This window comes from Prinia subflava, chromosome 4 (assembly GCF_021018805.1).
Source record: "Prinia subflava isolate CZ2003 ecotype Zambia chromosome 4, Cam_Psub_1.2, whole genome shotgun sequence".
NCBI classification, from domain to species: domain Eukaryota; kingdom Metazoa; phylum Chordata; class Aves; order Passeriformes; family Cisticolidae; genus Prinia; species Prinia subflava.
Genome location: NC_086250.1, coordinates 25,002,329 through 25,015,192, shown reverse-complemented (window position 1 = coordinate 25,015,192; position 12,864 = coordinate 25,002,329). Strand labels below are relative to the sequence as shown.

The following is a 12,864-nucleotide window of genomic DNA, read 5'->3' as shown; positions in this document are numbered from 1 at the left end:
TGTCCTATTTCAAATAGATAAGTAAGCACTTGCTTTTTTGCCTGATCATTTTAAGGTAATGATTTGAAGAACTGTTGCCTGAAGTGCATGCATGATTTCAATTATTTAGTATTTCATAAAATCAGCTATTTACAGTTCTCATCACAAGAGTCTACACCTAATTATTAGCATTTCATCATCTCCTCTTCCTCAGTCCTTACTTAATTGAAAGGGCAGTTTCACAGTATTTAGTTAATGTTACAGAACCCTTTTAAGAAGACATTGAAGAGTTCTTCTTAATGTTTAAGTGCTACTTCATAAGAACAAGAGAGAATGGAACTCTGTGTATGGATATTGACTAAACTATTTAAGATGGTATTGCATAGCAGTAGTGGTACTTACTCTGCTAGGGTTCTGAAAAGCTTGTTGCCTCTTTTGAATATTATTACTGTATGCAAAGTGTCCAGAGTAGGTGTCCACGGCATAGGATGCTGTCTTGTTACATAGGAAACCCCTCTGGATTAGAAGACAGTCAATGCAGACAGTCTCTCAAGGAGCAATAACCTCATAGCAATATTATCCACAGAAATATGTTGACTGCATGGATTTTTGCAATCTTTTTTCTTTTCCTGTCATTATGAAATCTGCTAATTGCTGTCTGTGTATTGGTAGAGTCACTGAAGATCATTTCTATTGGTCCTTTTTCTGTAAAATAGAAGGAGAATGTGTATGGGCTCATGTGTCATGTTCTTTAACTGAGGGGGTTCATCTCGTATCAGAGTAGTATTCTACTCTCTTGTAGAATAAATGTAGATAATAAGCTAATTGCTCTGTGGTATGAATTTTTTGATATTCCTGTTAGTATGAAATCCTCTACTTCCTGTCCTTGCTTAACTTAGGTGGAGAAATCAGAAGAGGCAAGATGATTGCTGAATGGGTTTCTGTAGCACTAATGGTGGCTGTTTCTTGTCACATGCAAATATTCTAAGATATTTTATCTACACATAGATACATAGAAAAGCATAGGAAAAAGGAAGCTTCCTCCCCACCCCTTTTCCCCTCTGAAAAATCTGTTTGATTGCATTTCGTAAAACAGTTGTGAAAGGAGTGGAATGAGATGAGGTTATTTAAAGCATAAGGTTCCAGTGAATATACCAAAATGGCAAATATCAAAATTGAGATGAAACTAAGATGTTGCTTAGCAACTGTGGTAGTCTCTGGTAGGCACAGATGAATGCGGTGAATGTTCACAGCAGCACTGCTGCTGCAAGTGAGTCTGTCTCAAGCAGGATTTCTAAAGAAATTACTTTTCTTTGTGAAATTTTATACTGATTTATTCCTCATTTTGGTGAACCTTTAAACTGCCTTTGTCAGGGATGGGAAACAAAAACCTGGCAGTAAAAGCTATTTTGCAAATAGATATTTTTCTAGTGATAAACAAGACTTTCTACCAAATACTTTGGTCTTACATTTTATATTATAGTAGCAATAAGGTCTAGTTTTCCCATTCCTTTATTTGTCTTCAGAATTTATGCGGGATTATAATGGATTAGTCATGCACGGGCTGTGATTGTAGAATGGGGAGAAAAAAGTATTTCATTATATCTGAATAATATAAATTACCTTCAATATTTTTCCTCATTGCACGATATTTTGAAATTTAACTTCTTAGTTGTTGTGAGCTGTTTCAAGCATTCTTCTGAAATGAAATTTTGCAGGTGGAAGATGGGTTGTGATGGTTGAAACCTATGTATGAAAACACAGTTAAATTGGTGGAAATTTTAAGAGTGCTCATTTTAATCAAGTTTTGTAGGTCTGAGGAGCTTATACAAAAAATATGTTGTATTGCATTGCACTTCAGGTTTATCCTGATTTTTTCACGTGAATTCTTAGAATTTAAAAAAAACACCCAAAAAAGCGTTACGTTTTTGACAGTCACTTAAAGACTTTGTCTGTTTCTTGGTGTCCCCTAGGCTGGACTTTGAAAATACTCTTTCTCTTCGAGAATGGGATTCTTGGGCCTTGCAGTGTACCTTGCCCTAAAAAATAAAGACATTCATAGCAGTTTTTATTTGACATCCTGTTTGTCTGCCTTATTATGGATATTCATAAATAGAAATTGAAAATAACTTTGTATGAGCCTGTCAAATGTGATGCTCTTTGTAGTATCTTTAAATAGATTTCTCTATATTTTTAGCAGCAATATTTACAATATTTACATATTACAAAATGAATAGTTTATATCACCATGTCCGAAAACTAATCAGACAAAAAAATGAATTAAAGAAAAATATGCAAAATGAACCACTAATTCTATTGGTTGACCAAAGAAGGGAAAATGAGGTGCTTGGAATTCATATCTCAGGTATGATAGAAGTCTGTGACTTATATGAATTAGAAATTAGGTTTCAGAAACAATCTTACTTTAGGTGTACAAGTTTTTTTGCATATCTGACCAGAGATGGCAAACAAGTTGAATTTGTTTTTCTGGGAGAAAATTGCCTTAAGGATAAGTTCACTTTCAGCCTGATGATCTACTGTTTCCATATATTTTTAGGTTCCATATACAAGAATTACATTTAAAACCCTATGCAAATAAAACTAAATCCTCAAGGTCACAATCTAATTACCATTTTAGATTTATTGTAAGCCATCTGATCATGTTTTCCTCAACCATATGTATCTATATAAATACAAAGTGCATGAAGTATGTAAAATGTGTCTATGTATATAATATATTCAAAAAGGAAGGGGTTTTGTTGTTGTTTTTTAATGACTTAGCTTATTAGTAGAAGATTTGTTTTCTTGAAAGGTACTTTCTCAACTGTGCAATTACTCCTTTATGCTGAAGATATAAGAGTCCTTCAGAAGACTGGTGGAGTAGTCATTTGACCACCTTTAAAAGTCCCATTTTAGAACGGTTTTAATATTTGACAGCTAATACTGATCTTCTGGTAATTAAATCAGTTGTACAGCTTAGTTCATAGAATATCTTAGATTGGAAATGACCTTAAAAAGTCATGTGATCTGGTCTTTCTTGGGAAAGAGAGCCTATATGAGATTATCTGGCATCCTGTCCAATTGCATCTTGAAAACCTCTAGTGATGGGGATTTTGCCACATGCTGTTTCGGGGAATCATGTTCTCCCCGTTAAAGAAAGAAAAAAGAAAAAAAAAAAGGAAAAAAAAAAGGCAGCATCTGTCTTGACACACAAGTCCTGTGTTTTCCTGATTCTTTACCTGCCAATTTCAGCCAAACTTTAGCCCCACACTGGTAAAAAAAAAGGATTTTCCCATCAACTGTGTAATTAATTTCAGGATGTTACTCTCCTCTTCCTTTGTTTTTGTTTAAATATCTTTGTTTTTCAGCATATGTGAGTTGACAAGATTTATTAGCATTAGGTGTAGGCACCTCAGAAATGAACATACTGTGCTTTGTTGCTTAAGGTGCTGCTGATATAGATCAATACAACTGTGCCACTTAAAACTAGTGTGGCATCATTTCAAATTATTCCTACTGGTATTGAATTTAGAACTGTGGCAACAAGATAGTAATGAGAAAAGAGTATCTCTTATATGGTAACAGTTAAATCTAGGGATATTGCATTTGGTCTCTTAACAAATCAGGTAAATGCCAAAAAATGAGATTATATGTCTGCTGTTTATACAGCAAGTATGGTGAGTAGGTGGTTGTGTCAAAGGTTCTAGAAAAGAAGAATACAGTAAGAATTGGTATCCTTTCAGGATACTTGTTGTCATTAAAGCTCCTTTCAAAGCTAGTTCTATTTTTCTTACCATTTATTTCCATGATTGGAACTGTATAAAGAAATCGTAGGTTTGTTTGCATCCTGTTCCTTGGTCTGTTTAACAGAGAATTAAATCTGGCAATCTGTGTCTCTAGAGCTTGCTCTAGACAATACTGAACATAGACATCCATGCAATGGTTGCTTTTGTATTAGATTATGAAACATTTAAAGGACCATTTGGGTGACACATTGGGTAATTTTTGTTACAAGTCTTTACAAGTATGAAATGTGACAAATCTTTGCTGCCTAAGAGCAAATACTGAAAAATAATTGTACACCCACTCACGCAAGAGAATTTAATCTGCCATTATAGACTTTTATTAGAATAAGTCTTATTCTGGTTGCATGCTTCGTACAGTAAGAAATTGATTGCCGTAGAAGTTTATTAGAAAGCAAATGTTTATCATTGTAAAAACCTAAATTAGCTGCATGACCTAGGATCAGTAGCATATGTATACAATGTGTTACCAGTACTAAAAGACGCCTTTTTTTTCTTCTTCTGTATCTAGTAATGAATAGCATATTAGGCTGGCGTTTTGTTTTCTAGTTCCCATCATTTCACAACATTAGTTTCCTTTGGAAAATATTTAGCCTTTGATAAATGAAAAAATGTCTTGTGGTAGGAGACACAGATTCTAGTAATTAGCATTAGGAATAGGTTGTTAACATCTCTGCAGTAAGCTGCCTTTCCTTAAAGAATGCTTGTGACAAACAGTCCTAACACTAGGTAATAAAATATGGGTAAACTAGCTTTCACAAGAAAATTTTTGTGTTTGGTGGTGGTGATGGTGGGGTTTTTCCCCCTAATTTTATTCTGAACCTTTTATATGCACAAATTTTTTTCTTACTTCATTTACTTCCTGTTGGGATTTCTGTTTAATTTTTGTGATTCTGTTTTGTTGAATCATTCAGAAGATAACTGTCTTCAGTGGTCACTATGACCAACCACCTGCTTTGGCCACTTTTCTTCCTGCTGTCCTTATTTAATTGTGACAGTCTTACTGAAGGTACCTTTTTTTCATTCTAGCCGTGCTTATGTGTACCTTATGTAGCCGATGGCATGTTTCAGGCTGCCAAAGAGCTACGTTAGACAGCTGTACATGTCCTGCATGCACTGGGTGCTTCATTCATCTTACAATGTTGGCTTTCACCTGCCTTTAACCAGTTCCATGAAACAGAAACCTGGGGGCAGATGTGTTGAACAGAAAGGTGTGGAAACCTTTATTTGCTTCTGCAGTCAGAAGCAAGTGCAGGTGTGTTACCGGTGTGGTGTGACTAAAGAGGGGTAACGGGGGAGGCAAGAACTTTGTGTAAGAGTCCACATCTAGTAAGGATTAGGTGGCATTTGTTACAGGTGGTGTGGATTACTCCATTGCCATCTCAGCAAACCGACGTGGGCTATCAGAGTAAGAAAGATGGTTTCTGTTCCAACTTGCTTAGAAACAAAAGTGAGAAGGGAGAGAGTGTGCAGATTATAATAGTTCGTTTTGATTTGAAAAGTGAATTACTTCAGAATTTATTTTTGTCATCTAAAAAGCCTCACCGAAACCCTGAGGGAGTTCAGTGTGCGGTGCCCGCACATAACATTAGGATAGCTGCGCGTGCCTTGGCCCCTCGCGTTGGCCGAGCCGCAATGCTGCTCCCAGCAGCAGCAGCAGCAGCAGCAGCGCTGGCTATTTTTAGCCTGTTGCCAGGCCGATTTGGTGTACGCAAAGCAACTCTAAGGCAGCCAATCCTGAGCAGGTATGCAAATCTCCGGCAGTCCCCGCCGTAGGGAGCTGACGAGAGGACAAGATGGCTGCCAAGGTGCTGCTTTGGCCTGCCTGACTCTGAAAGAAAACTCATCACTTCATGTGGGAAACGGGAAATAGCCTCTCTGCCCCAAACATCTCAGAGTCCGCACCAGGATTCAGCTGGATGAGTTTATGGAAGAGCTGGTTTCCTCGTACCCTGACGACGTGCCCCTTCCATCCTTTGTGCTGCGCCTGCGTGTGGCAGGTCTGGTGCAGGCGAGGCAGTAGGTGTGCCACCTCTGCTGAAACGGTGTCTTCCCCAGGGGAAATGCTGATAATCCTTCCAACACCCAACTTACCAACTGCTGAATTAGTTGCATTTTAAACTTGTTTTTTATTACTGAGAAAACGCCATTTTTTGCAAAAAGACCTCATAAAAGGCGGTTGTATGTGTGGCAAACAGTAATATTTCAGTGCAGCATCACCTCTTTAGTTGCAAATTTTCTTTTCGCTTCTGCTGCTTCTGGCATTTGAGAAGTGACTCTTGAGACCACTGTCAGCATCAGGTAGCTCACCTCTGAATTCTGATGTCACTGAGCTACCAGTTGGAAAGCTGAGGTTACATCGCTACAGCTAGTTGCATATGTGATACGGGAAGTAGTCCAGGTAATAGATTGTTCAGGGTAAATATCTTAGTTTTTTCATTACAATAGTGTTATTCTGCATTTTATCCTGACAGAAGACAAGGGATGCAAATGTGCATATGTTTGTGATATCATGTCAAAGTTGTAACCTGTTGAATTACTTAAAATTGTACATTTAAAATTTATAAATAATTCCCTTATAAAAGGAAAAAATACTGTATTTTATAATGCCTAGAAAAGCCTAATCATGATCAGAACATCTTGCCTTTTTTCTAAGATTGTTGTTTTTCCACAGAGTGTCTCATATTTTTTGATCTGATGTGCATGAACAATTAATTCGGGTTGTTCAGGTTTTAAGTTTGAAATATCAGAAGTTGGGTAAGTTTTTAGTTGTAGGTACGTTTCGGCAGTTAGTGACCACATCTACGTAATTATTAGGTCCTACTCAGATTCAAGGATAATGGTAAGGAAATTCATGCTGTTAAGCCTATGCCAAAGATGGAACTGTATTCATGAAATGTATCTTTAAATGCACAAATTCAGCTTCATATTCAGTAAATCTTTTTTTCATTAAAAAAATTTTTTAAAAAATTAAAAAAAAAAAAAAAAACAAAACCAAAAAACACAACAACAACAACAAAAAAACCCACTTCCTTTGTGTTTTATAGCTTGTGCTAGAAAAAAATCTTCCTGTAAGAAAGATGATTTTTGCTGTTACCACTGTTTAAAATAGCAGGACTTGTTTAGTATTTGGAGATGTCACAGCTGAATTGAAAGCTGATGTTTTGAGTTGCTGATAAAATCCGAAATCTCTTAACACTTGTGGGAAGTAAGAAAACATTATCACAGCCTTGTTGCTCTGGCTGAGTTCCAGTCATGCAGTTTTACTAGTTTAACAATCTAAGTAGCTGTTAAAATTCAGTATACAGGACAAGATAAAACTCTTATTGGAGAATCAGCTTAAGCTCCATGTGCTTAACAGTGGTGTTTTTAAGGGATTTGAGTTGCTTGAGTCTAGGAAAACCTTTCGTCTTGTTTTCCATTCTTTCATGTTCCAAAGAATGCAGTTATCAAGGCATAAAGTGATGAACATGTAAGAACAACTCTGCAAAGCCACCAGCAGATGAAGTATCTTAGCCATGTAAATAGACTTGTCAGTCATTTTTGTCCCATTTTTTCCACAAGGCATCAAAGCCTCATAGGAAATGCGAAAATTTGGTATGAAAAACAGGTTCATGAGCCAGTGTCAGAGGAGGTGTTATCCTCTTGAGATAGAGAAGTGCTTAACTGGCTCTGATGCCAGCGTGATGAGAGCATCATTCTAGTTTGTACATGATGCCATCACGTATACAATAAACACAGAAACTTCTTTGAAACTGCACTGTGAGTTTACGCTGGTTGAAGAATGTTTTAACCATATAGGTGGGTGTTTTTCTGAGGCGTAGCTACATACATGGGATTAATGTTTTGCTGAATTTCAGAACGCAGTTTGCAAAGGTGGGGGAGATTGGCCTCTGCTTTCAAGGCAGAAGTCATACTGCAGTCATGCAGTACTAGAAAACACCACTTTTCTGTTGGAATACTAAAAAAGCAGTGGCACTGCATAGGATCTGAAGAAAGGAAGGTTTTCCAGCTGCCATACTTGAACCCAGGTTGGATCTCAGCGGTTGATTCAGCATTCAACATCGCAGGAATTCAGTGATCGCCTAAAAATGCTCTCATGCATTAAACACCTGTTCATTATCGCGTATGGGCACCCGCACTCGTGGGTCAGCGCTGTTGTGCAATTCCAGGTCTCAGCTGGGAAAGCCCTTGGCTTTCCATTGGGCCGTTTGAAAAATCCCGTTCGTTTAACGCACGCCCCCGCGCTCGTGTCCGTGCTTGACATCTGCCGCGTGAAGTTTGTTGCAGGGTGGAATTTAAGGCACTCCTCTCTGATTGGATGCCGCGCTGCTGCTGCGTTCAGCCAATGGGAGGCGGGCCTGCCAGTCTGTCCCGCCGCGGCGCGGGCTGCGGTCGCCCCCTGGGGAGCGTCCGCGACACTGCAGAGCTCAGCCGCAGAGGAACGTGCCTTTCACTTCCGACACTGAGAACCACAGTTCGGGATGTGGCGAGGACAAATGAGCTAAAGGGGTTTTTAATTACACTTCACCTTGTTCTGCTGTGTGTGCACTAGGTGAAATAGGGCAGGATGGTGACGTAATTTTTTTCTTAGAAAATGGTATCTTTTTCTCCCTACTCTCAGCTAACACTAATATAACTTTAGCCAAAAAGGGACAAAAACTCAAATCGTGTGTGGTATGCTTGAAGAGCTATTATTTGCACATATGACAATCATGTGATTTCTATTTTGTTTATTACATTTTAAAACAAAGGCATAGTTGTATGTGGAGCTCACACAGTTGTATGTGGGCTGGTGGTGTGTTCATTCAGCCAAATCAGTCAACTTGTATTACTGGTAAAAAAAACAAAATATTGGTGTATTATTTAATTACATCTTTTATAAGAATGGGTCTTAAACAGTATTTTTTTTTCTTCTCTGAAAATAGTTTTTAAATTTCTGACAACTTATATCAAAATTGCTATGGAGGATTTCAATTGAAAACTGCTTTTTATGACCCACTACTTAAAAGGTAGGTTTTATTCACCACTTTCATTCTCTGGAACTCTCCATCTAGAACACAATACTTATGACCTTTTGCTGCTTCACTTCCTTTGATTTGGCTATGCTACATTTTAAGTAGGCTTGCACATTTGAGCACTGACGTTCATTATCAGAGAACTTTACTTCCTCCATGTAATTCTTGTGCTTTGGCAAATGTTTTATGGTTGTGGTGCATTTGGCGAGTGCTGCATGCCCTCCAGGAGCCCTTTCCTGGTGCTTCTTCTAGACGTATGATGTTATGCAAACCCCATTATGAACTATTGTTTAGATTGCAGCTTCTCCCTCCCCCCCGTCATTTTCCCATGGCTTTCCCCTTTGCCTCTTGCCTGTCACTAGGCAGAATTCAGGCAGCTCCTTGCTGATTGGCTTATCATTTTGAGCAGCTCATGGGCTGCTTACCTGAGCACATGATCATAGGCTGATCTATACCACCTAATACAATCCTTTCTTGCTTTAGAGCGGTGGTCTCTTTACAGAGTAAGAATAATAAAAAACAAGAAAGTAGAGGGAAAACTTTTTAATTGGCTCAGAAAAGAGGTGTTCCCATGTACGTAGCTGTACTGGCACATTTTGTGCCATTAAGGACACATTTTGTCATAAGAAAAATTTCTAAAATTTGGAGGGAGGTGCTTAAAGACGTGTTCATGTCTCACACGACTAATTATGTATGACTTTAAAGCTTAAAACGAAAAAGGGAGCTTTTGTTTCTAAACAAATGAACCCAATGTGTATGTTGGTCTGTCAGAATTGTTGACTTTAATAAAATCAAAACAACAACAAAAAAATCAGCTCAAAGCCTATGTCGTTATTTACAGCATTTAACAGCTTACAGCTTACACAGGTATCTGTACATGCCGGAGTCATTTTGTGCTGATGGATACAAAAGCCATTCTTTGAAGTAAAAGGTACTCTTCTGTTGGTTTGGTGCCTGGGCCATTGGTTTCCTCCTTGTGACTTGGTCACACAATGACTTAAAAAAGAAAACACCCAAGCATCAGATAAAGGAGCGTTTGACAAACCTAAACTTCATGTTGTTAACTATAAAGGGAGACTACCAAAATACATTAATTTAGAATACTAGTAGCTTAATCAGCTTTATTTGTGCAAGACAATTAATGTAATTTGCTCTGTTGCTCTCTGAAGTTGTGCACTTTGCCCCTTTAAAAGGCTGGAAACCAGTATTTATCAGATTATGGCTGACTGGTTTATACTGGTGTGACCAAGCCTGTCTGGACTGGCTACTGGTTGCTTTGTTTCTCTTTCACTCAGCTCTCACATGATACCTGTTCTTTGGTTGCACTGTGCTCCCGTGTGAGTATGGCTGGAAATGCTTAAGGACTCATCTGCCCTGGTACAAGATATTTCACTGTTAAAAGATGAACCCAAAACACTGGTTCATCTCATCCATGCTTATAATTTTGCCACAGTAGTTTTTATGGATATTATTTGGTAACTTTAATCAAATACTCTTTGTTTGCAAAGGATTGTGGGATTGAGCGGGAAAATATGCATGAGTTTCTCCCATAGCCATTTAACAATGGAATTTTGAGAAGCCTGTATTTCCTACAAGTTCTCTCTAGAACTATGTTAGTGCTATGTTTTTAACTAGATTTCAGATAACATTCTAAGATAAAAAGTGAACACAGTTTTTATATATATTAGCAATTAAAGCTTGTTCATCGTTTTTTTTCAATAAAAAAGTAAGGATGCATCAGTATAAAGGGATTCTGATGTTTGAGTTTTTAAGTCTGCTCTTCTTGGCAAATATAAAAAGAAGTGTCCTTTATTTTCTTTGTATTTACTCTATTTTAAAAATATTAATGAAAAGCTGCTTAGATGACCTAAGGAAATTAGAACAGCAAATATTCATTTATTTTAAGTTATATGGTTATTCAAGTGATTCACTTACAGATTTCTAAGACATCTGTAAATGTTACATTAATCTGTTAGTGTGTTCTCGTCATAGGAAAAGTAAGACTGTGAATTTTGTAATATATTTTGTAAATTCTAGGTAATGGCTATAAAAGAAAATGCCGTAGTCTGGAAGATTGAACTATCCTATTGTAATTTTTGATGCAGAGGCCCTGTTCTTGTACTGTGCTACCAAAGGATTCTTACTAGTGGGTCACCACCTATTAGGAGTTCTTGGACTTGTTCAAGGTTAGCCAAGCTTGATTTTTCTTCCCAAATTGCCTCTACAAGATAAAAATCTGTAACAGCATGTCTGTTAGTTATAGGGGTTTATATGCATGGAACATGAATATGCTGGTCAGTATTCTATTACATGACTGTCTGATACATGTTTTATAATGATGTGAAAATGTCTGCCTTCAGTTCTAAGTTCTTGGGAAGATGGTAGGGATGTGCTTCCAAAAACTGCACTTGCACTTCCAAAATACTAGAGATTTTTACGTGCTTCCTGTACCCTCAGATCTAATTCTTGCGTTAAATAGACTCTCTTCCGAAGGAATATGAAGAAATTGTATTTAGCATGTAGACAGCTCTGGAAAGGCATTAACAGCTCACGTGGAGTTCATAGGTCATCTGACTGAAAATGGTTATGTGATGAAAACCTTCTTTTTAACTTAAGTAAAGTGGTGTTTCAGATCAGTGTTTCTGTAGGTGTTACATTTTGTTCCCAATTGTGGCAGTACTGTAGCAGACAATCCAGTTCAGAAAATCTAGATCAGAATGGCAAAATAATTGTCATAATGGTATTATTGAGAGTCAGACCTGATACAACTTTAGGTCACAATTGTTCATTTGTTCTTGAGGTGTGAGTCAAAGTGTTAAGTACTATCAGTAACTCAGATCTGAGGATTCTAGATTATTTTGGGGAAAAGAACTGAAAAAAATTGTAAGGGAAGCTCAGTGTTAAGTTAGAAGGAAATACAAAAAGTGCTTTGTGCTTTGTCCCTGTTTTTGTCAGGTCATGTTAACTAAGTATAAAGTAAGCCTTAGAATTGTAATGTAACGTATGTCATGATTGGGGTTTAGAATAAAATTCATATTGTACTTTAAATTATATAGTCTTACTTTACAATGTAGAAGATTGTAGTTAGGCATAAATGTTAAATTATTTCCTTCACAAAAAATTGTTCCAAATAAACTGGAAAAGATCCAGCAGAACACAATGATAGGAGCTAAAGCATGTGACCCATGATGAAATGCTGAGGGAGCTTGACAGCTTCAGTCTGCTGAAGAGAAGGCTAAAAGGCAATCTTAGCATTGCCTGAATAAAACTTGTAATGAGGTTGGCTACAAAATGGAGTGGAGCCAAATTGTTATTTAGAGGTTGTGGCATCTGTGTTCTGAATTTTGCAGCTTGGTTCATAGAACTGTAGATTGTCAAACATCCTGAATTGTAAGGGACCCACAGGGATTGAGTCCAGCTCCTCACCTGGCACAGGACAATGCCAAGAATCATTCAAACTGCCCGAGAGGGTTGTCCAAATGCTGTTGAAGTTGTGGTTACACAAAGCTGTCATTGATATGAGCTAGTGTTGGCAGTAGTCCTGCTTTCTTTTACCAAAGAATTTTGAAATAATTTATGTCCCACCTGAAAAGACAAAATCCAATTTATTAATGAATTTCTTAGCTCTGTAAATGAAAATTAATTGGGGGCTGACACAAAATTATTCATACTAAATATTTAATGTGCATCCTTTGTCTAATAAGTCTGCTGTGTCAGTGTTATAAACATTTGCGTATCTGGTCCTTATGGCAGAAAACGTCATATTGAGATAACTGCATGATTATTTTCTCTTTTACTTACTGTTAGTATAATTTCTGCATGTTTTTGAGAAACTTAAGCTGTGTACTTGGTAGTAACTTCATGATGGTTTGTAGCTTCAGTATACCTAAATTAGTTAGCATTGGCTGATTTGAGATCTTAGTTGCTGAGTTACATTTAGGATATAAGAACTTCTTCAGCTGCTTTCTGCTTCTGGAGATAATCATATATAATCCTTTAAAACTAAGCCATTAAGGAAGACCACATGGGGAAAAATATATTTTAAACATCCCTATGGATTTTTT

General features: G+C 37.3%; 1 protein-coding gene across 18 annotated transcripts in view; it reads left to right on the top strand.

Annotated features, from left to right (window-relative positions):
* Positions 1 to 12,864, top strand: part of ATF7IP (activating transcription factor 7 interacting protein) — an 80,122-nt gene that overhangs the window by 20,909 nt on the left and 46,349 nt on the right. For 2 of the 18 annotated variants that reach the window (XM_063396124.1, XM_063396123.1), the window contains exons 1-2: positions 8,711 to 8,794; positions 10,838 to 10,986. The exons of 12 other annotated variants lie outside the window; for them this stretch is intronic. Coding sequence is in view for 2 of the 6 variants with exons in the window: in XM_063396116.1 (XP_063252186.1) it covers positions 8,776 to 8,794; positions 10,906 to 10,986 (100 nt within the window). In the remaining 4 variants the exon portion in view is untranslated. Of the gene's footprint in view, positions 1 to 8,710; positions 8,795 to 10,837; positions 10,987 to 12,864 lie in introns of those variants that run through there. 4 more of the 18 variants (XM_063396116.1, XM_063396128.1, XM_063396119.1 and 1 more) reach the window with 4 other exon arrangements.